The 26563-nt window shown below is 37.3% G+C and overlaps 1 protein-coding gene across 1 annotated transcript; it reads right to left on the bottom strand.

Annotated features, from left to right (window-relative positions):
• Nucleotides 1–1484: 1484 nt before the first annotated feature.
• Nucleotides 1485–22886, bottom strand: CIBAR1 (CBY1 interacting BAR domain containing 1). Its single transcript, XM_068396370.1, is given in 10 exon segments — nt 1485–2653; nt 7463–7582; nt 9223–9336; nt 10519–10623; nt 12366–12371; nt 14322–14423; nt 17893–17961; nt 20508–20742; nt 22769–22842; nt 22845–22886. Coding segments are annotated over 10 exon segments (972 nt in total). The 5' UTR covers nt 22872–22886; the 3' UTR covers nt 1485–2533.
• Between the last annotated feature and the right edge of the window lie 3677 nt (nt 22887–26563).

Below are 26563 nucleotides of genomic sequence, written 5' to 3'. Positions count from 1 at the left end.
GACAGTTGATTCTCAGTTTATAGCTGTTACCTTGCTAGTATATTTTGGTTGGCGTTTGTTTTTTTTTCCCCCCAACTGGGATGTGCATGTGTATATATAGGCATTATATTCTGATTTGCCTGAATAGGTGGTACAGGTGTGTGGTGTGGTGACAGCAATTCCTGATAATAGGGTTTTATAACTTTAGATGTTTAATGGTTTGGAGGCACTGTACTTTCAGTATAAAGGACAAATCAGAGAAAGTCTGTAATTACATGGTTTGAATTACTGCTCCTCCTTTTTAAGTACCATCCATATAGTAAAAGAATAATAAATGAAATGCTGCAGTTTGTGGTGGTAATATAAAATACAGCTAGTTTCCTTAGTTATGCTTACTCTGAAGTTGCTTTTGCTACCATTGTCCAAAAATTATGATTTAAAGAACAGTCTCTGTCATCAAAAACGAGTGATCACATACAGAAGCAGTTTTGAGGCATTCAGGAAAGCTCTAATATCTGATGAGTACAAGAAGATAATCCTTAGTCCCAGAGGGATGGGCCAGCATGTTCAATGGAGTAGCAAAATACTCTTAGCAAGAATGGATACCAAGCCTGCATCATCTAAGTGTCAGTCATCAAAAATATATATGAGCAAATGGAGTACTGTCAGTCTTGCAGTAAGCACTTATGCCATGAGAAGAATCTTTGCAAAAGTATCTTTAGGTAATATTTAGTTCTGTAATTACATTCTAAATTATTCTTCTGGCTTTAGAATACTTTAATCAGTGACTTTTTCATCTACAGTTTTGAGGTCACACAATTTCTGTCCAACATGCAAACTTAAGACATCATACATGCAGGACAAAGTTGCCCAACACCGTATTTTTCCCCTTCTGTAAGTTTTTCTGTTATTCCTAAAGTTGACTTTTTTTGTGAGGTAGGGGAGGAGAAGGAACTTGAAGCTGCTAAGGAAAAAAAATTCTCTTTCTGTACCCTAGCTACTAATCTTTTAGTGGGAATTAATCTAAACACTGCTTCCTTTTTTATTCAGAATTCCTTTTTCAAGGCATAGTACAGAAATAATTGCTATTTGCTTATATGTGTATTATATGAAAACCTGGTCTAGTCACGAAGTTAACCATCTGTTTTGGAGATGGACTACGTGACTTCACTGAATATGAAATGGTAAAGTGGTGGTCATCATAATTCTGATGTGATACAAATATTTGTTGAAGTGCCCTACACACTGAAATAGATGGGAATTAGCTAGATATCTAAAGTTTTGATCACTAATATTCTACTCCTTGTCAACAGTAGTTCAACGTATGTAATTCTGGTGTAAAACTATTTTCTAGGTTTAAAACAGAACCCTATATTGTGACGTTTGCATTTAGATTTTCATCACATTATTTTTTGGCAAAACCTGTTTTGTCACCTGTCAAAACAAGTATGCATTGCCTATGTTGCATCAGTGGACAAAGGCAGCATCAGTATTAACATTGCACTTCCTGGTTTATTTCCATAACTGAAAAAATACTTGGTTATAACTTAAGATTGTTTTCCCAGTTACAGGTTTAAATTCTAGATTTATACATGTGTTCTTTATTTAGCAGATACTGAAGCTAGAGATAAACAATATGGTAGCAGCTTTCTGGAAGACAACTGTGTGCTATTCAAAAATGAACGTGCATAATGACAATCTCCACACAGGATAAGAAATTACACTCAAAACATGTAATTTCTTGTGTGTTTGATGGAATCGGTAACTGAATCAACCAGTTAAACACATGAAACAAACTATATATAGCATGTCAACTAATATAATAAATGTCAACTATATAAAATATCAACTAGTTTTATTATGAAGGCACTTTAATTTAAAAGCAAAGCAGCATTAAAAGTAGATACTGGACTAGGTCCTTATTTGTTAATGTTCATTCTGTATGTGTAAAGGAATCAAAAGTCATCTTAGTCACACCTGAGGAAAATGAGAATGAGAAAACAATACACCTCACCCTGCCTTCTGCCATCCAAGGCTGGTAACAAAATGAAATGTAACAGGATTGTTGCTGTAATCAGTTTCTTGAGTTACTTCAGTAACTACAGTTACTTTAAGATGTATAAAACCAATTATGACAGGTATAGCCAGAGGACTTACTAAATCCAAGAGATGAGTAGCTAGAGAATAAGGTAATACATTGGCAAAGTAACAAGCAAACCGTTATGTTCATAACTGCTTGTCAGCTTAGTGCGGTTTTTGGACACTGTTCTTCATGTAAGTTCAAGCAAATGTGACTGCAATATAATATCTATGCAAATATAATACAGGGTTCTATTTAAATGTTTCATTTTCTAGCTACTGAAATTGTCCATTTTCAGCAGATTCTGTTCCATTCTTTGAAACTGCTCATTGTTTCTCTCCCTTTGTGATTAGTGCCAATTCTTGCTCCTGTTGGAATTTTAAAAATACAGCCGCAGTGAAGTTTTTGATTTATGTAAGGAGAAATCTTTTTTTTTCCTCCCAGTCGAAAAAACAGACTCTTAGAACAGTTTTGTTATCTCACTTCCTTAGTAGCATGTAATTCCTCCTCCTCTTCCTCCTCCCCCTCCTCCTCCTCTTCGCCATCTTCATCTTCCTCCTCCTCTTCATCTTTTCTTAGCATACTGCTGGAAATCTGCTAAAACAAAAATCCAACAAAAGTAAATCAGCTGTTTGTTCTCCTGAAAGAAAAACAATTCTCTGTTGGCATTTCCAGTCTAAGTACTTGTAGGTTTTTAGTTTAGGGGGAGGGAGGAAGTTGCTTATCCCTTAACCCTTCAACTTCTAGTAACATGCACAATGCCAACAGAAAGATATATGGCACAAAATAGAAATACAGTAATGATTTTTAAAAGCTAAAAAAAATCCCCATAGTGCTGAGAGCTATTATAGGATAGGGAAAACTTTGCATCGATTGAATTAATATTAAAAATCAACAGGATTTAGGTCAGGTTTTTTTCTGGGTTGGCTGTTGAGACAGCAGGCTGTAGATGTAGATATTAAGGCATAGTCTTATCTTGAAGACATCAAACCTCTTCAGTTAAATGAAAAACTCAGCACTATGCTGCTCTAAGCTGTTTCTGAGAATAAATTAGACAAATGTTACTAGAAGAGTCTCGATTCATATATGAACTTGTTTCCCTGCCTATCAGTGCTTGCCCTTCAGAATGATACTGTAGTTCTTTTTTGGTTCATCAAATGTTAAAAACAAGTGACAGCTGCCAAGCTTTCATCTCATCTGACAGATTCTGCCATCTATACTTTTTTGTAATGAGGGCTCAATCTAATTCCTATTGAAGATAGATTCTTCACAGAAGATGCATCATTTACAATTTAAAGTAGAATCTGTTTTTTTTCTTCCTTCCCCATGAGAAAAGGAACATTAAACTCAAAGATAGTTACCCAAGTCATCTGGAATGCTTTTGAAAAATGATTTTAGGTTCAGCAGTTCTCTGAGGGCATCTGCAGCTCTAATTTTGGTTATATGTTCTGAGTTTTCTTATATACAGTGGTACAATACAACTTCAAGTATTGAAGACAAAACTTGCTTTTTTTTTTTTTATAAACAACTCCCTATTTTAAAAGTCCTTAAATGTTGGTTATTAAGTTGACTTCTGAGATTTCATAATTCATACAGCTATGTATGTAACAGAAGTTTTTTGTGTATGCATAAAGCAAACTGCAATCATTGAACTAATGAAAGCAGAAAAATCCTTAGTCTTGTTGATGCTCACAAAGTACGTAATTTAGCTTGAAGCAAATGCTTGCTTACAAATCTCTGAACATAACAGAAAATGGAGTTAATCATTGGATGAAGCTGGGTTAACTTGAGTCTAAATGCCTAAACCAGCAAGCTTTCATTCTGTGAAAGAAGAAAAAGACAATGACACTGATTTGTAACTGGAGATTAAGGAGTGCTGCAGATGGAGCCTGTTAAGGTAGCTTCATTTCAATGGATAGACTGATTTTCCAAGTTTTTTCTAGTTAAAGCATCTGAAATTCTTAAGCAGAACTTCAGTCATATTTCTGAATAAAAGCTCCCCCTTCCCCTTTCCTGAAATAAGAGGTGCTATTTTGGCTTTAAGGCTTTTTTCCGCTCACTACTGAAGCACCTCTGACCATGCTGTCATTAATTAACTAAATGAACTAAATAGTAAATTAAATATTATCACTGGTAGTGGTGAGGTAGTGGTAAGATGGCTAACCTAAGAAACAAACTGGATCAGAGTAAGGAAAGTGAGAAAGGAAATTAGGCAGTTGTTTAAATCCATGTTATTTTGCCATAAAGCTAGAACATATCAGTACTTGAAAATTTAATTTTTGATTACTTAATGCTGAAAAAATAATATAAAAATGTAATGGAATCTGATAATTTGTTGCTCATCATAAACAGTTTTATGAGAAAATGAATCCTCTAAGTTTGCATGTAGGGGATGACTGTCCTTGCTTAAGGTGTTAAGCTGCATGTTTCACTGCATGTGCTACTACAGAAAGCATGGCAATCCTCTCCTCATGTCATACACAGGGGGCAGTGTTGGAACACCTGCATGCAGACATTTTCTGCCATGGTTAAAATAATACTTTGCTGTCTTAGAGGGCAGGTGCAAAACAGTTGGCTATAATAAATGCACGTGGATAAAACTTGTGTAGTTAAAATATCTGGAAAAGGTCATTCTCTTCTGCTATAGTTCTGTTTAAAATATAGCATACCAACCCAAATCAGTAAAACGAAATGCTGAAGATAAATTGCCAAGTGCAAAATGAAGAGATTTACAAAGGGTCGTCATGAAAACTTAAATAGCCTTTTCAGAACTTGTGTAAAACTAAGTATCTGCAGTAGTCATCATGTTTAAAAAAAAAAAAGCCCTGAACCCCTGAAGAGGTTTTCTCATAATGGGAAGCAAATCCTATGAAAACCAGCTTTCCTGTTGCATAGAAATTTTCTCTCCTGATCATATTAATTGCATAGAAATGAAAAAAATGCAAGTCTTACTGTTGTACTGTCAGTGCAGATTGGGACATTAATTCTTTCTAACAGGATTGCCCATTGCTCCTTTCCTTGTGGTTTTATAGTACTGTCTGCTAAATGATATCTGTGAGGTAGGATGGAGAAACTAGCATCTCAATTGCTTCAGCTAGGCAGAGTGCAAGTTGAAAACAACTATGAAAGGGGGGAAAGAGTTGAGGGACAAAAGCATCAAGATGGACACACAAATACTAGTGGTCTTTGCAAATTCCTGCTTTTGATAATTTAGCATACAGTACTCCTTCCAGAACACTCACTCCAGGAGTGACAGGACACACTTAGATTATCATGTTGCTTGACAAAGCACCAGGACATCACGTTAAGGCACCAGAACTTTAAAAGAAGGTAGCTCTTTGGGAAAAAATGAATCAAGCTCAAGGAGTACTTTAGATTTTTAATATGGAAATAATACAGAAAGGTAGTCCACAGAACCAGAAATGAATTCAAGGATGGTATGTGCTAAATCCTCTGAAAGACAAGTATTGTGTTACTGGCACAGTTTATCCCCTCTGGTATGCAGTGACTTCCTGCCCACCTCCCCCTTACACGTTAGTGTTTGTGTATCGTGCCCCCCACCCCGTACTCTTAGTCAGTGTGACTCTGTGAACTGCTCACCATATTGTTTATACTGCTTCAGACTGAAAATTCCAAAGTACTGCATTATGGTCAGTAAATGATTATTATGTAGCATGAAACCAGACTTGTGAAAACTTTGGGAGTGAAAGATGCACAGAAAGGTAAAACAAGTCACCTGGAGGTTTTTCTGAACGCAGCATTTTCTGCTAGTGACGTGTTTGGTGGGTTCCAGAGATCAGAGCCCTTTGTGTAATTCAAGGTACTGTTCCTGATGCAACATACCATTTGCAGAATCAGAAAGGGCAGCGTGGGGGGGTGTGCGGAACAGGATGCCTGCCTCTTCTTTACTGCTCTACAGTGACTGTATTAGTACAGTGTTCCACCCCTTTTTTCTCCCATGTGATCCTCCTCTGCAGACACACTGCATAGCCCAGTAAGGTGACATTATTTTGAAGTGTACTGCAGTTTCCCTCTAGGTGTAGATGACTTACTGTTCTTTTCAGATATTCCAGTGAGAGGTTATGAGAATAGGAACATCTGAAGGTATAGCTAAAAGAGAGGTCTAGGAGGAGAGTAAGGTAAACTTGCAAGTTAGTCAAAATGGAGTTCCATTCCATCTCTGAGAGAAATTAGTATATATACATTCAGTTTTCTGTTGTTTTTTTTTTTTTTGGTGTGTGTGTTTGTTTTTTTTTTTTTAAGAGTCCAAAACATAGCGCTTTCTGGCACCTCAAAGTAATTATAGATGCTTCTATACCCTTGATACAGTTTTACACACTGCAGGAAGTTCTCAAGGAAGATGGCAACAGATTTTTGACAGCTTCCACTGGTCTTCAAAAAAATGAATAAGTAAACGTTTTCTGAAGCAGCTTGAACGTGAAATTTGCTTGTTTGATAGAGAGGACGGGCAACTTATTCAAAGTCAAGGTTGATCTTCATGCACTGAATCACTGGGTTCATTTACCTTTTCAAATGGCACGACAAACTTTCAACAACAGAATAACTCAACTGTAATAACTGTTCCTTTCTGTGTTGAGAGCAGAGAAGGGGTAGTGGTGTGTATGAAGTCAAGAGAACTTTTTAGTATTACAATATCAATGCATGATTCTATCCAAAGAAGAAAAGTGGCATGAGTACATTTTAAATTTGGCCATCTTTGTCTTTAACTGAAACACTGATAAGAATCATCTTAGTTACAGGATTAAGACTGCAATAAAGAAAAAATAATTTAGCCATTTTGCAATGTCTACAAGTTTACTGCTGCAAACACATGTCAAAGATTTTTGCAAGGTAGCTGGCTCAAAAGCAGTGGCACTTTCTCCATCTCTTTCACTTATGTTTACCCTCCTTTTCCTCACCTGCTCTGAATTTTCAGAGTAAAAAAGGAAAGGTCTGTTGGTTATGGGTTTGCTCTGCTGCTAGGAGGTATTACTAGTCTGAGTTAGGATCTGGTAGAGAATCTAGGACGTGGATACTGAGACTAAGAATATGCAAGTGTTACTTAAAGAATGGCACTTCTGTTTCCAATAAGCTCCTACATCTTTTGTCTGCAAGATGCCACAGTTTGTTGATGAAAGAAATAGTATTGCTGGAAATGGCATTTTTCAAAAGTAAACAACGTAGCTTTAAAAGCTGATTTTTTTTTCCTCAAATAAAAATGATATTTAGAAGCTGCGTTATTAAAAGCTTAGCATGATCTTTATGCCCTTGGAAGTCTCTTTACCTTTATAACTGTCCTAAACTGAGTAAAGATACTGGATCCATGTACATGTACATTAGCTAAGGCTCTATTTAAGACATTCTTTTAATACAGTGATCTAGCATTTAATTTTTCTTTCTTACCTGTACTGTCCTCAGTGAAGATTTTAAGGAGCCAGTTCCTTGCAGGGGGGACTTTGAATTTGCATGAACTATGTCTAAGCGAGATTGATAGTCTGGTGGATAAAGCGAGCTCCGAAAAACCTGTTCAAATTAAGAAAGCCGTGACTTGCATGCCATGATACAGCTTGCAAACTAGCAATCACCAAGACTGAAGCTAACAAAAATGCAGCATTGAACAATTAAACTTGCTCTAGAGATATGCATCAGCTGAAACAACATCCTTGCTCAACCTGAGACGTATCAACACACTTATGTGGTCAAAGTAAACATTCTTCAGAGATCTGAGGGGATTTACAAGTGGAAAACTGCAATGGTTTCCCAACAACATAGACAGCTGAGTTTCAGGCTAACCTAGAGTTATAAACCCCAACAACTCCCTTCACGCTCTCCATTTCTTGGAGAGATGAACTCTTAGACCTTTCACAAGCAAATCCTTGCTGCCAGTCACAGCTGCATCAAAGAAATTTTATCTGAAATGTTCAGGAGATGTGCAGCTCAAGAAAAATTTGGGAAAACCCTTAGAATACAGGTGAAACTCTCATATCCATTACATTTACAAGTTCTTTCCAATAGCCAAAAAGAGTAAATTACAAGACTACCAGCCTGATACTAAAACTAATAAAGCTATTCATGCAAGACTTACTAATAAAGTCAAGGAAGGTAGTAGAATTATGGTCAGTCAGTATTTTTATGGAAAGTAAATATTGTCCAATTAACAGGAAATTTAAAATGAGATATAGATATTTGGTTGTGAAAGACAAATTATTGACCTAAAGGATATTTTTGAATTGGTGCTACAGGACATTTTAATTGTGAAACTAGAATAGTACAAAATTGCCATGGTGTAGTTCAAATAAAGTAAAAATACCAAGTGGTCCCAAATGTGACTGTCACTGAAGAATCATGATTTTGTATGCCTTGCGCTAACTGAATACTGCCATCCTTGGTCCTCAGCTATGTCATGGAAAAAATAAAATTAGGACTGATAAAATTCACAAAAAAGACCAAAAATGATCCAGCTTTCTTGACAAGCTGAACACATACACACAACATACATTTCAATGATAGTAAGTTTAAAGGCCCAACATCCAGAAGAACTGCAAGAATGAATAGAGGACTGGAAAACATGTCTTGGGAAACTATATACAGACTATAACTCAATGAGAACAGAAAGGGTGATCTGAAAGGAAGCTGTAACTGCCATAAGGCAAAACCAGCAATTTGGTAACAAATTTCTCTTAATTCTAGAACAGCCTAATAAAAAACAATGACTGAAAGATGAAAACAAGCAAACAAAACTCAGAACAGAAAGGAGAGAGAGATTTTTAATGAAGTAATTAGTCTTTAGACCATCTTATCAGAGCAGTGTAAGATTTTCTCTTACTGTGCATCTTTACAGCAAGATTCACTGCAGAGGTGTTCTTTAAGAACTATGATTAGCTGAACGTGGGAGTGGCAGTTAATTTAGGAAAAATCTCTTACGTGTATTTTGTGGGAAAGATTAGATTGCCACTGCAGTTCCTTCTGTTTTTAAAATCTCTGCATTTATAAACCTGCACGCTCTTGCTGGAGAAGTGCAAAAACGGGCTCAGTATAGGGAAGTAGTTTGTTCTGGGAACTTGAAACGTTGCATTTTCTGACTGGGACATGTCTAGCCCTGAAGTATGAAAACTGTTTTTATGTAATAAGTAAATTGAAAAGCAAATCTTAATCACTCTTACCTCTAAATCTTCATTTTCATCAATATTTTGGATATTTTGGTAGGCAGCAGTATATATCTCTAAAGCTTTCCCATGGAATAACATTTCAATAGTTATAAATTCAGAAAATATGTTCTAAAAGCAAATGAAAACAAAGTTTTTCTTAATGCAGTAAAGTACATTTCCACTTCAAATACATGAAATTACTGAATTGTGTACTTGGTATTTGTATGATACAAATAACTGGACGATACCTAGTACTTTTAAGAAGTCGGACCTGAATTTTAGAAATTAAACATAAATGCTGTATGGGCTGTCACGCAATTGTCATTTCATAATAAATTCTAAGTAAATGCTTGAAAAGTGAAGAGGAGACTCATTAGGAATAAAAAAATGTCACGCTGAAAACTGACTTGATACTCCCTGATATGTATTTGCAAGGTGTAGTCAGTGGATTTTTGCTTTATTGATGGCACTCTTTTTTTAACAGGTTGGGGATAAATTATCTGTATATTCTATGAATATCTATAATTTACAGATAATTATATATTTTATATAATAAAATATTCTTTATATATTAAAGAAACACTTAATGATGACATCTTGAGAACTCACACAATCTTTGTCACATTACTCTAACATCAAGTACCGGTTGCTTTGGTTGGGTTTTTCAACCATCTTTCATTCTCTCCTATTTAGCCCCCCGCCCCCCGATAAAAAAGTATCTCACTTCAGCAATTACATAGTTAATTTTGAGATCGCATAATGCAAGTGTTTTTAAGTCTATAGTCCCCAGTATAGTCTTTGGGACTTAAGCCACAATGTTTGACATTAAGAGAGAAGTGAAAGCTTTGATTACTTGCAGTCACTCAATATTTTGTGCTTTCTGCATCAGTAAAACTTTTAACTGCAGTAAACTACACAAATTTCAGCATGGATAAATATATTATTTACTTATAACTATTTCTGTTAATTTTGCTGATACTAATCCACATATATCATTCCACTAACAAATGCAGCTACCGGTGAAGTAGAACACAGCAACTGTTGGAAGGTGCAGATGCTAAACAATTGGATACAGGGATACACGAAAATTCTGAATTCAATAAACTGTAAGAATAATGAACTGATTTTTTAACTGCAAAGTTCATGATATTTGGATTATGAAATATTCATAAATACCACAAGATTTATATTTATGTAAGTTAATACTTAAGTTAATATTAAATGTTGCTAATCTTGCCAAAGACTAACTGTAGTAATTTTATTATGCAAGATGAAATGCGATGTCATATACTGAAACATGAGCACACTTACTTTTATGTCCTTTATTTTCTGTTTCTCAAAATTATCAATGGTTTCCTCTAATTGCCGAGTTGTTCGAGTTGCATCCAGTGATGCTTTCTGCAATTCACTTTCAGCCTGGTGAAGTAACACAAAGGTGAAATTAGTTCTGTATTTGATAAAGACATTTGCTCTAATTGCCCTCAAAACATTTAAGTCTGGGTTTTCAAAATGGTACATATCTGTGTTACTGTATTTGTAAATTTGTTTGTAGCTTAATAAACACATAAAGATGCCTTCAGCACCCTTGTGACTTTGATCTGAAACATGAAAAATGACCAGCTGTAGCCAGTCGGGAAAGTCCCACTGCCCTAGTCCATTTTCTGTAATAATCATCTGCTAATTCCGTGGTGCCAGCCCTGACATATAGTGACTGGATTCAGGGAACTAACCCAGCAACAAGGGTTTACCCTTCAGAAAAGTTAAGGTTTTTTTTCAGCTAGTGTAAAGGAGAGGGCAGGAGTGCATAAGGCAGAGTGGTGGATGCGCAGAAAAGATCACCCTTTATTTTCAAGCGCAGGTCAACCTGCTGGGTCTAGAACAAATCTTTTCCAGTGTCATGTGCTGAACCTCATCTTACTAAGTTTTTATAAATTATTTAAATAGACAGTAGAGCAGCAGCTGGAACTAATGCACTTCTCCTGTAAGTATCTATCTCAAACAGCAGACTAGATTTAATTTTAGATCCAAAAGCATTTCAGGTATTTTGTATTTTTAGTATTTTTATAATAAAATGTTTTATAAAAGATATCTTTAACGGGGCACTGGGGAGGGGACACACCAGCCAATTTGTAATGCATAAATACAGTTTTTCTTACTTTGTTACTACAAAAAGCATTTTAGATTATGTATTTTAATTAGGTATAACTATCAACAGTATAAAAAATGCACACTACCATTTAAATAAAGATATTGAAGCTATTCTGGTTACGTAAAGTCTGAGAACTGTGTACTATTACAAAATAACGATGTAAAGATGTAAGATCGTGCACTTGAAGACTGCAAAATTTGGGTCTAAACTTGCTTTATTTTCCATACATTACTGGTCAAACATCATAAACTAGTCAGGACAGTGTTCACTTACAGGCTCTGTCAGTGAGTATCATCAGGAATCTATTCTGTCCTGGGATTTGGAAATAGCATATGGATCAAGTAATTGTATCCTACGATCAAGACGTAGGATTCTTCCCATTTCTACAACACTGCAACTTAAGAGAGGAACTTTTTTTTTTTAAAAAATGGAAATAGACACCAAAGACCCAGTTCCTCTGATCTAGTTTTTAGTGTTCTATGTATGCGGAAACCTAAGGCATAAGGCATGCTCTGTCACTTCTTTTTCTTTGATTAAAATCTGGTAACCTTGTATTACAGGATTATCAATTTGGAACAATCTCCTTACAAAACCAGCTTAAAGTCATAGACACAATTCTGCCAATACTGGGCAAACAAAATTGGTAATGATCTTTAATAGTGCATAAGGTCACATGTTCATATCCCTTTCTGGATTTTGCCCAAAACACAGGAGGGAAACAGAGTAAGACAAGAAATTTTGTGTATTCTCAATTATCACAATCAGTCACTCTCTCTAAATGAAGGCAGCTGTTACGCATAGGCAGCCATTACACATGCAAATACAGTATGTTATTTCTATGATAATCAAATATATCTTCTTGATCTATCTTAAATAGACTGGCCAGATTTGGTGCGCAGATGCTTTGGGAAAGGAATTTTGTTTGTTGTAGAGTGAAATGTCTAAACTTGCAGAAACTGAATAATTTGGCACAACAGCAGTTTGATATTTTCTCTTCTGAAACACTCACCTGTGACTGGAAGTATTAGTAAAGGAAAAAATGGCAAAATAACAATATTCATAAAAAGTATCTGTTTTCACTTCTATTTTTAATATATTGTTAAGTATTTACCTCAGATATTTCAAAACTTCTGTATACTTGTAGGGTGCTATTATTACGTCTGAAGCTTCTTGCTGTAAGACATTACTTACAGTTTGTTACAGCTTTGCTAGAATTTATGTATCCAGGCCAAAATATTTCAGGACAGCTGTTTGTCCTGGACTGTGGGTTTGGTTATTTATTTATTTAAAAAAAAAACAAACAAAAAATCAGACAACCTAGGTAGACCATTTTAGAAAAATAAAATCCATTTTGATTTTAAAAAATGCATTTTTATATTAAAAAAAAATTCTGGTAAGGTTTTCTTTTCAAATCTGTACTAACTCCATGTTTTATAAGATGGACTTGAAATCTGGGAGTGAGTACAGATCCTTTGCTATCTGTGGCTAAATTTGTTTGCTGCTGAAATATCACAGTTACTGAAGAATAAGAGAACCATTGCTGGAGCCTAACAGCTATGCTTACAAACATGGTGAAGCCTCTCTCAGACCTAAAAGCTGACCTGCATACATCCTCAAAAGCAAAGGAACATACTCTTGTTCCCAATACTTTTTATACATTTTGTGTTGATCCCTTCAAAATGCAAATACATAGCATTTGGTGCCTTCGGCCATATGCCAGAACCAGACTGTACTAAGATTTAATAACTCTTCAGGCAAAGTCTTAAGTACAGAAAACACAGGTGTTACAAGAAGCTTGGCCACAGGAGAATATTTGGGAATAGCTTAGCAAAGAGACAAGAAGAAACAACCTAGGTGCCAGCAATGTACCCATGACATCAACTGGGAATTAGCACAAGAGGGAAAAAAATGGCACCAGTCTCCCTTTGGGGAGAATAGCTTACTGTTATCATTAACTCCCTTAATTCTAATGGAAGAGAACTGTGCATCACAGCTCAAGTTCTAACCCTACGGCTGACATCCGTGTGTCTTTATTACATGAGGAACTCTAATTAGTCATCACTTAATTTAACTGATTTGATTAATGTTAAATGGGAATTCTTTGGCAGAGACAAAAATAAAATGTAGTTCTCCTGGGTGGCATTCCTGCTGGCCATCACAATCATTTTCGCTCTTTCTGCAGTCCCATGCCCCAGTCACTAGAAAGATCCTAATTTCTGAAATGAAGCTGATGAAATCCTACAAAGAATAGTAGTGCTTCACTCCTGAGTCCACTGTTAAGAGTGTAACCAAAAATAAACAGCCCATCATCATGAACTTAAATGCTGTATCATAATACATAGGCATAAAGGGACTGAAGTAGGATTGCCTCAATCACCTTTATTTTGGCATTTCCTAGATTCTGATTGCTTCAGAATTTGAAACTCCAATGAGATTTTAATGGAAATTCTGTGGAGGCTTAATTTTTCCCTCTGTGATACAAAGTAGTATACTGGGTAGGGTCACTGGTCTTTTGAAAGGAAGAGTAGTCTAGTTGAGTGTTCTACTAACAGAATAACAACTTTTCCTTTCACATTTCCTCACAATTGGAGGAAACTCATGCCCCATCTAGGTACAAGGAAGCACAACTACCAAAACGACAGGGAGAACAAAAAATCCGCAGAAGTAAAAAAAGGAGTTGTCTGATTACACTTATTTTCAAAAACCTCCAAATTCCAAGATGCAATCTATGCCTACCTCTCTGCATAAGGATATCAAATACGTCATAGTTTCTTTTCAATCAAAAAGGGAGTAACAAAGCTATTACAAGCTGTAACTCATCACAAAGTTTAAGAAAAGATTCAACATCAACATAGGAAACAGTCCCTCTGAAGAGCATTCTTTTCGTATTATTTTCTAAACACAATAGTGCAATTCCTGAGAAATTCTAAAAATATTTCTTATAGCCACTAGAAATACAGGATACAATAATGTGTCGATCTGATGGATTCCGTTGACGTGTCTTTTCCAGTTGAGATAATTGCTTGGCTTCTCGGTTCTTTGCTGTTAAAGTTACTTTAAGATCATCCTGGAAATAAAATTTTTTAGACATGTTTGAAATAGATCTAGGATAACAAATTTAGGATAATACAAAATGCACTTTTCTTCATACATGCATTGCCTAGAAAACATGAACAAAACTTCTGCTTTAAACAAAATCAGATTTTACTAATCTTGTCCTGTTAATGTTCCCCTGAAAGAGAAGTTGATGGGGACCAAGAGAGTTTAGCACCTTGCCCGGGTCTCTGTAGCACACAGCATAATTTAATATGTTGCGAAAAAAGAAAAAGAGATTTACAGCTTTTCATGAAAAGTACAGTACATGGTCAAAAGCAGAGATCCCCAAAGCAGTAGAAGACAGGTCTGTTCTGGGCCTAGCAGTGGAATATAGGTGGCATTTGAACTAAAAAGTGGCATCAAATAAATCAGTAAGAAAAAAACAAAACAGGCAGCAGTCAGTACCAAGTTCTGACTTTCATGCAAAGTATACTTGAGAATGCTAAGGAAACCACTAGAGTTACTATTATAAAAGTCTGTATTTTCTTTCTAGCACACAGTGACTGGAAATACCCACAGGGACTGCACTTCTCTACTTCTCTTCTCTGTGGCAACAACAGCCATCATCCTTCTCTGTGCTAGCCAAAGCCTGACAAAGATTCAGTGCTACTGTGCCTATAGGGGTGGAGCTATATACAAGTTTTGGATGTGCAAAGATAGGGCAGAGTTACATATATATTTTGTCTAGGATGTTGAAAAACTGAAGAGAGTGCAGACAAAAACATTAAAAAAAATAATCAAAAGCTGGGGAAAATGCCATTATGATGAAAGAATTAAGGTCTACATTTTTAGCTAACTGAAAAGAATGAAAAATGGGTTTTACTAGCATCTAAATACCTTCAACCAGAAAAAAAATAGAGCATCACTGAGCTCTTTAATCTCAGTGGAATATGTAACAAGAAGCACAGATGAGGTGAAGTCTTTCATTTAAAACAAAACACCACAAACATCAACTAACCACTAACTACCATGAACAGTCCTACATTCCCCTCCAGCATCTTCAGACCAAGATTTGATGCGTTTTTGGAAAGCATGCTTTAATTACACCCAAGGAGAAATGGAACGGAATGTAATAACCAGTGAGATAAAGGACAGATACAGAGAATATAAAATTATTCACAGTCCTTCTGGCTTTAAACTATGAATTCAAGTCACACGTAAGAACTCTGGTCAGCTATCTGATTTCAAACCATACAGAAGTACAGCTACAGTCCATCCACCAGACAACGAGCTGGCAGATCCTCATCACTGTACTGTTACCTGCTTTAGTCACTGAAGTTATTAAAGCAAACCAGTCCTTTCTTCTGCAGGTGGATCACCTTGGTTTTATGATGTCCTGTTTTATATGAAGAAAAGGAAGCAGGAACAGAGTTGCCAAAAAGCAGAAAGTGAAGATTGATATATAGAACAATGAAACAGAAAGAAATCCTAAAATCCTACACTGAGGCTGCATTACAGGACAAGAATATTATACTAGCTTCCACTGAAGCTGCCCCGGAGAGCGACCTGGCATAGTAAACCAGGACATGTGAATGAAACAATTTTATTGCATTAGCAGTTAAATGACAACTCTATTCTGATTGACTTGGGCCTCTTTAAAGCATTTAGTATCACAGGATATTGATGACTTACCCGACAGAAAAAGCAACAGTTCTTTTTAGATACAGCACAAAAATAGTTTGTGTATACCCTGGAGCACACCCAATAAGTAGCAGTGAGAACATCCCCTTTATAAAAATGCTATAATGACATTTTTTGCCCGTTTTTACGTAATTCGCTAATGTAGTTATAGGTAAAACAGTCTTACAACTAGCACCCTGTGCTAGCTTTACATAAGTGACAAAAGTTCCTTTTTCACTAAAAATGTCCCAGTGTCTAGAGACAATAACTGAAGACTGGACAGTTGAAGTCTTAACCAAGGTTTATGGTAATGGGCGGGGGGGGGAAAATTAAATGATTTAATGGCCTGCATCTTTAGTGAAGTCTCTCTTAGTTCAAAGGTACATTGATAAAATAGTTAATCCCATCTACAGTTTAAGAATGCTTTTGCACTCCTCACTGTAGCTAAGATAAACATGTTACGCTTGTGGCATTCTGAAAGGCAAAGACAACAGGAAATGCCATTCACTGCTGCAAGGGATGACCTGGCTTCAGTTGCTTCTGTCCTCAGTTTACTGAGGATGTTTACATATCTTCAATGCTTTGGAAGCCCCAAGCACTGCTGCAGTGTTCTGTGTGTCTCCTCAGAAACACAACTGCCACAAACACATGAAACTTGTCTTCCACCCTCAACATTTATATTCTATAGAATACACTCGGTCAGTTCTAGGTCGCACAAACTGGGTTTCAGAGTGACTACTAAAATACCAAATTCTAGGATACAGGCTCTATAGTCTACAACTCTGCTAAGGGCTACCACACGTAGTACCACTCAAGCGCAGGATGCATTTCCTTCATGATTGTTTCTCTGAAAACCAAGTGCAGTAAGTTCTGAACACTGTACTCACTTCTTCACCATATTGAAAATATACAAGAACAAAAACACAAACACATGAAAAACGCTTCAGTTTGAGGTGAAATGCCACAATGTACTAAAATTAACCATGATGAACACGCTGGAAGATTTTTGTATGCAAAATACCATCAAATATTGATCATTTTACCTTTCAATTTATATAGATTATGATACAGATATATACATCAACTACAGATTTGAGTTTACAGGATGAAGGTAACCTCTATATAATATACAAGTATTACGAAGAGCTGCTTTCATCCTATAAATTAATATCTCCTTATTACATTTACTTGCTCGAGCTATCGCTTCTGGAGGAAAGAAATCTACAGATATTTTGTGGGAATATTTCAAACCCCTATATACACTATTTCCAGAATATAGTGAATGAACAGACCTCACTTTCTGTGTATCTTCAGGTCTGATGACTTTGCAGGACAGAGAGGGATTCAAGCCACTACCTATTTATCAGTTTGAAAAAGCTTCTTCTACATTATGAACTTCAGTGTAGAACGCAATTCTAAGTTAGAAAAGCTGTTAAAGGCAGCTTATAGATGATTAAGAGCTAAAAGCATTATATGTAATTCACCTTTTGGAACTCTGAATAATAATAAAAAGAATGACATTATTTATAAAGAAAAATGTCCTGAATTTGCACTATCCAGGAAGTTTCACACTATCCACAATGCCTTTTTTTTTAGCATTTGCTTGTGCTCCAAGAGTCTGAATATCCTTGCCTTCACATCAAAGCTTTTTCCTCCAATATCTGTATAGCTTCAATTCAGATGTATTACTGTATAATTTAGTTAGACTGATTACTGCAATATGAAAAATCAGAACCACTCCCCTCTGCAAAGTAGAAGTTTTCAACTGAGTGGCCAGAAGACCAAAACATACCCTGTGAGAAAACAGACATTTAACCTACCCTTTTAAGTTTCACTATGGTCCCATAACTTTTCAGAGGTTCAACAACCTTGGCTTCAAGCCTGTCAACCTACAAAAGAAATCACAAGGTCACTAAAATCATTTGCATCTATGGTGTCCAGAAACAGGGAACAATTCATTTACTAGTGACTCATCTTATTAGGAATTTAGTCCATATGTGCTGAAAATATAGTGGGATGGAGGTTTTAAAAATATTGCAAAAAACATAGTAAATTAAATTAACCGTAAATCATTTGTATTTTGATGAGCTCACGCTGATTTCTAGTAGAATTCCTTTTTCTTCATTGGCAATACATAGGGATAAATAAAACATGGAGATTCTAACAACTGAGTGATAAATACATCAGCTGCATCTTGGATATCTGTAGCTTTCTATCTAGAGTTAAAAATCAATGTATTTCCTCTACCCTTGTTGATAGATTATGGGCTAAAGCATCTTTGCTATCAAACATACTATACGAAATGTAACCCTTCTGTTCTTAAAATAATGGAAACAGCATCGTAGGTACTGAAAATATTAAAAGTACCAACAATGGGTTGTGTAAAATGCATGAATGCTCTCATAGATGAGTGCATCTGAATTCTTGTTTCAGTTCTCCTAGGCAGAAAACCAGCTACATATGGTCAGACAGGCAATAGGATAAGACCTGCCTGCTTGTCAAAATTGACAATACTGCCCGAGTGGCCCCAGCATAAGCTGCCGATGACTTTACATCAGTGAGCCATCTGGTCCGTCACTGTTATGTCCAAATTAGCACAGGGTGCATACCTCTGCTAGGAAGGGACAGACGTTACACTCCCCTCTAAACTGGCAGTCACCAGTCAGCCAAAATCTATGCCAGCTAAAGCAAATATTTCTCCTTTACTACACTCTACCAGTGCACCATCAAACAATTTGACTTAAACTACCAATAGAATAGAATGGAATAGGGCAGTAAGGCTCTAAATGAAGCACATGATGTAGACATACCCAATAACCTGCCCATCTTGCTTACCTACCCTTTCACATGTTGTGGAAGTACCTCACACCTCAGCATTTATATATCTAGCACTGCAGCTGAAGACCAGAAATCGATAACCCTTATAAGTGAATTTTCTCTTGCCCACATTGCCAATATATATGAAAACTGTTAATTAACCTGATGCCCAAAAGAAATAAAGCTGAGATTATCTATTTGGTTTTCATGAGCAAAGGAGAACTTGATTTAAAGGCTAAAAGCTTCTATTTTCCTTTGCTGCTTCTGCCTTTCCTCCTTCAAAGGGCAGTGGTGGTTGGGGACAGGCATGGTAGGAGGATGTAGGCCAAACGTCAGTTTTTAAAAACATACTTAAAAGAAGCAAAACTCAAGCTGTTACATAGGTACCTCAAAATTACAGATTCATAGTTTAAAGGTGAAAACGGACAGAGATCATGCAGTCTGACTTCACATACACCTTTGGCCATAACATAAATTTACCCTGTTAACAGAGAGATAAATTGCTATTACATCAATTGAAGCATAAGGACTTACGTGTGGCTCAGCTGGAGCCAGATGCATAAGAGCTTATGCAAAAAAAAAATCGCACTACCCACACCCTTGTATTTCTTATTACTTCTTAAAAAATCTGGCCCTGAATATGTTGTTAAAGATTCATGCATATTTCTTGGTTTTCTATCTACTTAGTAGACTAGATACCTCACAGATTAACTTCTTTCAAAAGGTTGTCTTTTTTCTACTTCATTAATATAGAAAGATGACTTGCAATGCTGCTTTTTTTTTTTTAAAAAAAAAGTCCTATCTGAAAACATCAAGAATGTCAACTACTTTAGTCTCTTTTTTAAATTATAATGGTTCTTAGCTTTTCAAAACTATAAATGGGATTTTTCTATGCCCTACTGAAAGAATAGGTATGTACTCCAAAGAAGTAGTTTGAGTACATGTGAATGAACTTATTTTTTCTTAAATCTCAGCATTTGGAATTCTGGATCACAAGTTACAATTTGACTGGCCCTGCGCATAGATGTGTAAGTGGCATAAACACCTTTTTTCACACTCTCAGTTATCTAGCAGAAATGTGACTGTATTGTCACACGTGGTCCAAATCAAGTTTGTACTTTTCGTGTTGAACTACAGACTTACGAAATCTACAGTGGTCCCTAACAGCACCTCAGAGGGGCTGTCAGTGCCCAGTGAGGGATTCCAGTTAGTATTCTCTTCCATCCTGCTTCTGGATAATGGACTCAGCAAAAGGAAAATGTCTGATTTTACCTCAGCTGCTGCTCGACAAGTCAAGACACAAAACTAGAAGAACACTTTATTAATCATAAATCATAATCCAAAGTCCAAGACCAATAAAAGACTTGCTCTGTCTCAGATTCTGTGAGCTCTCATACGGGTAGTTTCACTGACTTCAACAGGACTATCACAGGCACTTTTCACTAAAGTTATCAGCAGAGTAAACGAGGAATATCCTGCTCTGCCACTAATATATTTAAAAGTGTTTTCTCCTATGTTTCTCTCATGATTGCAGAGTGTGTCTTTTCCCTTTTAATCACAGATAAGTAACTGAAAAGTTCAGATGGCAAACACAACATGTACAGCTTTAATTTTGTACCTCTGCCTGGCGATAATCCTGAAGTCTGGCAAATTCATCTGCAAAGTTTTTCAGTCCAACTTTTAAGTTTGGTGTTTCTGTGGCTGCATATGCATATATTTCATTTACTAGAAGATCTCCTTTGTCTCGTAGTCTGGCAGTTTTACGTACATATCCAGCAAATATTTGGCACAATTCACCAAAATGTTTTTCCACATTTGAAACAGCATCTTGTATTTGCCTAGTCTGATTGTCCCTGGATACCAAAGAAAAAATAAGTGAAAAATTACAAGGGGATAAATGTTTACAACACATACAGAAGAAAAAGTATATAATTATACTATTAATAATTTATACATGATTTGGACATCTCATTTCAGTGCAAGACAGAAATCTATTCTTAAAAAGATAATGTTGTAACAGTCTGATGTAATATGTGCTTATTTATGAATGAATAACAAACCAAGCAGGAGTTATACTTAAAAACAAAGATCCAGTGGAGGTAAATCCAAGTCACAAAAATCAGCTCAGAAGTTTTGCTCTTGTGGTTAAGCAAAAGCTCACTATTACAGTTGGTATTAATTACTAACATAGTGGTAACACCTGCAGGCCTCAAATAAGACTGGGTCATACAACTTCCTGCAGGAGTCTTCAGTCTAAACAGACGAGACAATGGCTGGAGAAATTTGGCAGTAGAGGGCAAATCTGTAAAGGTATTAAATGTTCTTTAAATTGTGAACGGGTACCAGACTGCTCCTGATCAGCACTACAGAGGATAAATATCCCTGAGAATTAGAGAAGAAAAGTGAATGGACAGAAGCATAGAGGTGAAAACTCTAAAAACACAGAAAGGACACTCATCACACCAACAAATTATTTTCTTTTAAATTATATTAATTTAATTCATTTTTTAATTTGAACCAAATGCCTGTATGGTTCATTATTAATGATCCAGATAACTCGTTCTGAATTTTTAATTCATATATTTCACTTGATATTTTGCTTTCCTATTCCTACATCATTTGATGGTCTTGCTTTCGTTATGCTACAGTGATACTATTAAATCAAATCAGTGTCAGTGAATTCATGCCAATTCTTGTTGATCTGAATCAACTACAGGACAATTTAGCGAGCAGTAACTGCCAGATACTGGGTCCTAAGATGCCTCCATGGTCTACATGAAGTAATTCATGTGAAGTGCTGGAATTCTCAGCAAGAGAATTCACTTTCACCACTGTCTTGGTGAGGGGCAGAAAGAAAAACTTCCTTCATATCCTTAAGCTATCCCAACTCCAAATGCTGACTAATATTTAAATATTGACTGCATATCACGACAATGAAAATCAGAAAAACTGGAAGAAATTTAATACTTTAAGACTAAACAACAATGCAGTCAATTCAAATGAAGAACACCTTTCTTCAGGAACTCTTCAGGAGAAATATTTCAGGCCAAAATTCTGCTACAGGCAAAAAACCAGTTGTGTTGCTTCATGGGAAGCAGTCTAGAACACTGTTTAAAAGAGATTTTGTTCAAAGAAAACAAAAATTCCAGGTAAGTTGTTCAGCCCTCTGGGACATGCTTGAGCATAGAACCATTTGAATAGGAAAGGTTTCACCCAGTGAGTGGGAAAGTAAGCGTCTCATTAAGTATTAATAGAGTTGTTTTTCAAAATTAATACTACCTGATAAAATCTTCAGTAAAAGGTAGGTCTTCCTTATTTTATCGGAAGGTCTTCATGTCAGAAAGCGTTTCCCAGGGGGAAACCTTAAGGACATTTCCTCACCCACTTTACAATTTTTATCTCACAGTACTCCCACGCAAATAATATTTAATTTTGGGACATGAAACACTACATTTCCTTAGACGGGGGTTTGAAAAGCTTTCTTTTTTTCACCCCCCTAATTGTTTGTGACCGCTTAGAGGCGACCACAAAATTATCAGCGAGAGGCCCGATTACATCGGCGAGTCCTTACCTCATCTCTGCACAGCACACTAAGCCTAGAAAAGTTTTGCGGCCTTTACCCGAGGAAAACAGAGGCGGCTCCCCCACCCCTAGGGCGGTTACCTGCCGTAAGGGGGGACTGGGCCCGCATCGCCCCTAGACCCCCACGCCGCTCCCGGGGTACCCTGACTGAAACAGGGCCTCCTCCCCAGCCCGGCAAGGCCAAGCAACGCAGCCAGCCCCCGGGAGCAGCCCTCCGGGGGACAGGCAGAGACCAGTAACAGGCGCCGAGACGGCGGCGCCCCCGGGGCCTCCCCTTCCCCCTCACCGCCCCGTTACCTGGCGTCCAGCCCGCGGCCCAACAGCATCATGATGATGATGATGATGGCGGCGGCGGCCCGGCGGGAAGGAGGGCGGCGCTCCGCGTGCGCTCGGTTTCCATGGACACCACCCGCCGCCCGCCCTCCCTGGGCCCCGCCCCGGCCCCGCCCCGCCCCGCTCCCCGGGGGCGGTGGGGAGGCCGGGTGGCTCCGTAAGGGGGGTCCTCACGGTACTGCTGGCTCCTCACGGGACGGGCGGCGCTCCGGTACCGGCAGCCGCCAGCGGAACACCCCGGTCCCTCTCGGCGGCCTGAGGGCCATTAGGCTCCGAGCCCGCCCGAGGGCAGCGGCTGAGGCCTCCCGTTTCCGAGCTGGCTGTCCCCGGGAGAAGTGTAGAGCCAAGGCCCGGGCCGGTGCGGGAGCAGAAAGCGGGAACGCTCGAGCCTGTCTCAGGAAGAAAAAAAAGAAAAAACAATTAAAAAATCAGAAACCCCATTTCTTGGTAAATACTCTTTTTTTTTTTTTACATCCAGGCTTGGCAAGTGAGAAGCAGTGCCAGGGGAAGTGGCCCACCGGTCTTCCACCTCTGAGGGAGAGCTGCTGAGGCTTGGCAGCCATGGGGAAAAACCCCGTGGAGCACCAGGAAAGGTCTTTAAAAAAAGGCAACCCCCCCCCCCACTTAACCCCTCCCCCCAAGATCCCCTCTCTGTAAGGGTAATGTATTGGGAATGTGACTTAGGGACTGTGTGGGCATCACCCTGTCTCAGCGCTGAAGAAAGAGGCTGCTGGCAAAGGCCCAGTTGTGCAAGACAAATACAGAAAAGGCTCTTAAAAGAGGGAAAGTAGGGATTGTGCCGTGTCCAATATAAACTCACTCTAAAATACAGCAATGCACGAGAGCTGAGTACTTAGACAAGTGTTAGCATGCATGAGAAAATTTTATAGGGTTGCCTGAGCATGCAAATAGAAACTGATTTAGTTAAGATTTGGTTTTCAAACTTTCATCATTTTTTTTCTATTAAAAATAGATTATTTAGATCACTTAAGCTGAAGACTTAATTCATCTAAAGCAAACTACTCTTCAAAAAATCAGGATCTATTTAGATCCAGTGGTTTGCACCAACTAAGCTAAAACAAAATGATGCCATTTTTCCTTAAGGAAAGTTTGTGAAATCAGTGGTAAAACTCACCCCAAAGGTTTGCAGCCCTTAAGGACTTGGCAGACTAATACATCTAATCCCAAAATGTTCTTCAGAGAATGCAGGTGTGAGAGGTCAGCTGTTACCTGGAAGTCTTACTTCTTTCAACTGCAGGCTAGAGATGAGAGTCTATAATGTTTGATGTTAAATCAGCTCACTATTAATAGTCTAATAAATCAGTTAAACGACCTAGCTAATAATGACATCACTATTATTAATGTGCAATTCTGTAATTCCTCACACTGTAGCAAGATCTGAGTTTATCACTCAAGTCTTATTCATTACACACAACTACCACTGAATTACAGCTCTATCACCCATCTCTCTACCACGTCACACTGCTTGTTAGTGGGGTGCAATATGGTCCATCTCTGGATGGATTTTTTTGGGGGAAATTATCTAGTTCATACTGTCTGCATATTGTTTGCCTTGCACAATTTCTGATACATACCATTCCATTTTAGTCATGATTCCTCTACCTAGCTCAAATTAAGTCTAAGCACTTTATTCTATATGTGAACATGTGACATACCAGAGCAAGGCTTATCCTGTTAAATGTTTTGGTTTTTTTTTTCACTGTTTTTGTGCTCAGGTAGCATCCTGCTCTTAAGTGCTTAACTAGAAATCGTTGCCTTTGACATGTTCTTTGGACAATCTGCTGGTCTCCTACAGCGGTCTTGTGGTCTTGTCTCTTCACGAGGCCCTGTGCTCCAGCAGGACCTCTAGCTCACAAATTGCAACCCATTTCTGTAGGGTTAAGAGCTCTGAAAGTTGAAAATATCTATTCTGCTACTTAGAGCATGATTAGACTTGGTCACCCAGGAAAGCTCAAGCAAAGCAAGTACCAGAATACCCAGAAATTCTTAATAAACAGCAGAATAGTGTTCTATGAGGTGCTATATAAACATCATAAGAAGTACAAAGTTATTTACTTCAAAATATAGGCCAATGAGAAACAGAGACTGACACTTTAGGAGAGGGTAAAAGACTTTGAAAATAAGGAAAAGTTACTTGTGATTAAAATCAAAGAAGAAGTTGTCACTGGAACAAGACACAAAAGAGGAATGACAGCTCATCTTCAGCTATTACAAACTAAATCTACTTCAGTCCTGAAGTACAGGACTTGGCATAGATATTAAAAAACTTAATTTGTATGTGCTGATTTTGCACATTATTTGACTTAATAGTTCTTAATATGATCCTACAGATAGTCCTGGAATGTATGGCCGAACAGCTCCAGCTGCACGTAGAAAGTTAAAAATAATGTCATGAGGGCCTGTTGAAATTTTGAGTCATCAGAAAGTGCACAAGAGCACAAGCTGCATAAATCATGGAGTGGAAAAATATTTTTGTACTATGATTTAGAAATAATTATGGAGAATGATGTTGAAAGAAATGCCAAATTCTTGCTCATTACCTCTAAGTAAGTTTCCAGAATAATATACTAAAGATGATGACATCTTATAAATGACAAATTCTGGAGATAAGAAAGCTCTGAAATATCCAATTGATAGTGTTTTCCAATATTGCTCCAGAGCATAAGCAACAGGGTCCTCCTGACTTAAATGAACTTGAGTAAATTCTCTGTACTGTTGTATTGAACAATGGTATAAAATTCCAATGGTTTTCAGCAGCGGTGATGAATTGCCTGTCATTGCTGGGTAGAAAGCACAGGGTATGCGTGAGTTGGTGGAAACTTCAAGAACACGAATCGGGATAAAATTTCTTCTATAATATTTAAGGAACACTTTAGCCATTGGTAAGGTAGAGCCATTTTTCTGTGTTGGAATTTCACATTTCATCAATGAGTTTGTCCTAGATATATGTGTAAAATACCAACAGAATATTCAGTCACTTTCGTTTAAGTTAACTGATGTTAATTTATATGGTATAGTAATTACAAGCTGATTCATACAGGTCCAGAAGTTCATCCGTGCACTACAGTTTATGTGATTAAGTCTCTGTATGTGATGGATGAGCTGCCTATATGTTCATGTGACTACTTCTTTTCTCCTAGTGTGTTTTGTAACTTTAGGATATTTTTTACAATCTTTAAACTTTTTTTGTAATTCTCCATTTTCATGTCCATATGCTGTCAAATCCTGTTACATGTATAGAAAGGCAATCACTGTAGACCTTGGATGTCAAACAACATTAATTTTAGCATACGAGTTTAGCTCATAGTGGATTGGGGAGTGTTCTTCAAGATTTAATAATTCCAAGTGTTTTCTTCTGCTGCAACAGTTCCCCTCTTCCTGCTATGTCAGTTCTTTGGGTCTGCAGTTTCCCTGCTTAATGCAGGAACTAGACCACCTCTTATTCCTAGCTCTGTGTTTTCTCAAGAGCAAGAAGCAGCTTTTGGGAGCCATCCTTCCCTGATGCACAAGTCCCCAATACTAAGTTCCAGATATCTTAATTAAAAATCAGTTAGTTTGTTGGAGAAAAAATTGACAACGTAATTAGAAAAACAGTAAAACATAATTTCCTCAGGCTAATACCTGTAGGCTGGTATAACCTTCTGTCATCCATTTTGTCAGTATTGGTTAGAGTATAGAAGCCTCTTGATGATTTATGCATTTGCCTGTTTTGTTCTTAGTTCTTTAAAAGAGCTTTGG

Source organism: Nyctibius grandis, chromosome 3 (assembly GCF_013368605.1).
Source record: "Nyctibius grandis isolate bNycGra1 chromosome 3, bNycGra1.pri, whole genome shotgun sequence".
Lineage (NCBI taxonomy): Eukaryota > Metazoa > Chordata > Aves > Nyctibiiformes > Nyctibiidae > Nyctibius > Nyctibius grandis.
The sequence above is the reverse complement of the archived record's forward strand: the minus strand, read 5'-3'. Positions and strand labels throughout refer to the sequence as shown.